This window comes from Hibiscus syriacus, unplaced genomic scaffold (genome assembly GCF_006381635.1).
Source record: "Hibiscus syriacus cultivar Baekdansim isolate YM2019G1 unplaced genomic scaffold, ASM638163v2 tig00009009_pilon, whole genome shotgun sequence".
NCBI classification, from domain to species: Eukaryota; Viridiplantae; Streptophyta; class Magnoliopsida; order Malvales; family Malvaceae; genus Hibiscus; species Hibiscus syriacus.
In genome coordinates, this window is record NW_024062181.1 from 1,760,430 (window position 1) to 1,761,950 (window position 1,521).

Genomic DNA, 1,521 nt, shown 5'->3' on the forward strand with positions numbered 1-1,521 from the left:
AATGAACGAATGAGCCATCTGTTCGTGTTCATTCATTTAATTAAAACACAAAATCTTGTTTATGTTCGTTCGTTTAATAAATAAACGAAGATAAACGAACTTTCCACCGAACAGTTCACAAACGGTTTGCTGAACGTTCGGTTCGTTTACAGGCCTAATAAGTAACAAATGATACTGATTGATGAATATGTCTAATTCCAAATGATACTGATTGATGAATATGTCTAATTCCAATCAAAATTAAATTCTCAATGGGATGTATGGACCGCTGATGTACTGGAGACCAAGTCTTCCATTTTTGGCCTTTTCTTTTCGTGTACAGGTAATTGTGCGTATTTCTTATTCAAATTGTGAGTCGAAGGATATCGTGTCTAATTATTTACAATCAAAGTATATAAAGAGCATCGACCTAACAATAGAGAAGCATTAAAACTCAGTTGTTTCTCTCTTCATGATTTGTATTTTACCCACGCCCAACCTTATGGCAAAAACTCCCTTCCTCATCCCTCTTATGTTTCTCCTGTTATTTGCAACCTTCAGGGCTACTCTGTCGGCCAACATCACCATTGATGAATTCGCCCTTTTAGCCTTAAAATCCCATATAACTCATGATCCGCACAACCTCCTAGCAACCAGCTGGTCCACTTCTGTATCTGTTTGCAATTGGATTGGTGTCACTTGTGGATCCAGACACCACAGAGTCATTGCTCTGAATTTGTCAAGTATGGATCTCACGGGCACCATTCCATCTCAATTGGCAAATTTATCTTTCCTTGGCTGGCTCGACATTCATAACAATAGTTTCCATGGCTCTTTACCTACCGAGTTAACTAATTTGCATCGGCTGAAATATTTGAACTTTGGTAACAACAGCTTCACTGGTGTTTTCCCATCTACTTTGGGCAATTTGTCAAAATTAGAAAGGCTGGTCTTGTATAGAAACGATTTCAAAGGGCAGATTCCTATAACAATTGGAAATCTATCAAACTTGGAATGGTTATATCTGGATTATAATTCTTTTTCAGGTTCCATTTCTTTCTCGATCTTGAATATATTTTCATTAGTTAAAAGATTTATATAACTAATAATTTCACTGCAGGCCATCTAGAGTCGGAAATATTTGATAACATGTCTAAATTGCAAGTATTAAGCTTGGCTGAGAATCAAATTTCTGGTAGCATTCCTAATAGTTTATTCAAGTGCAAAGAGTTGATGTTTTTATCTTTATGGAACAACTCTTTTGAAGGAAGTATACCTATAGAAATCGGAAATTTGACTATGCTCCAATCTTTGTATCTTGGTTACAATAACCTCAAAGGTAAACATTTCCTCATTCGTATTTCGTTCGCTTTTATTTCGTATTGTTCAGCTGTGTTCTCCTCAAGTTTGCTCATTAATAAATTTTGACGGAATTAATTATATGTTTCAGGTGATATTCCATCGACTGTTGGAAGTTTGACTTCTCTAGTATTCATAGATATTTCTTATAACAAATTAGCAGGTATAATATCACATTTTTAG

The 1,521-nt window shown here is 35.3% G+C and overlaps 1 protein-coding gene across 1 annotated transcript; it reads left to right on the forward strand.

Annotated features, from left to right (window-relative positions):
* The first annotated feature begins 448 nt into the window (after positions 1 to 448).
* LOC120202790 (receptor-like protein 12) lies at positions 449 to 1,521 on the forward strand. The gene is made up of 3 exons (XM_039203160.1): positions 449 to 1,025; positions 1,100 to 1,318; positions 1,430 to 1,521. Exons 1-3 carry the CDS (start codon positions 452 to 454, stop codon positions 1,519 to 1,521), a joined length of 885 nt encoding a protein of 294 aa, XP_039059091.1. The 5' UTR covers positions 449 to 451.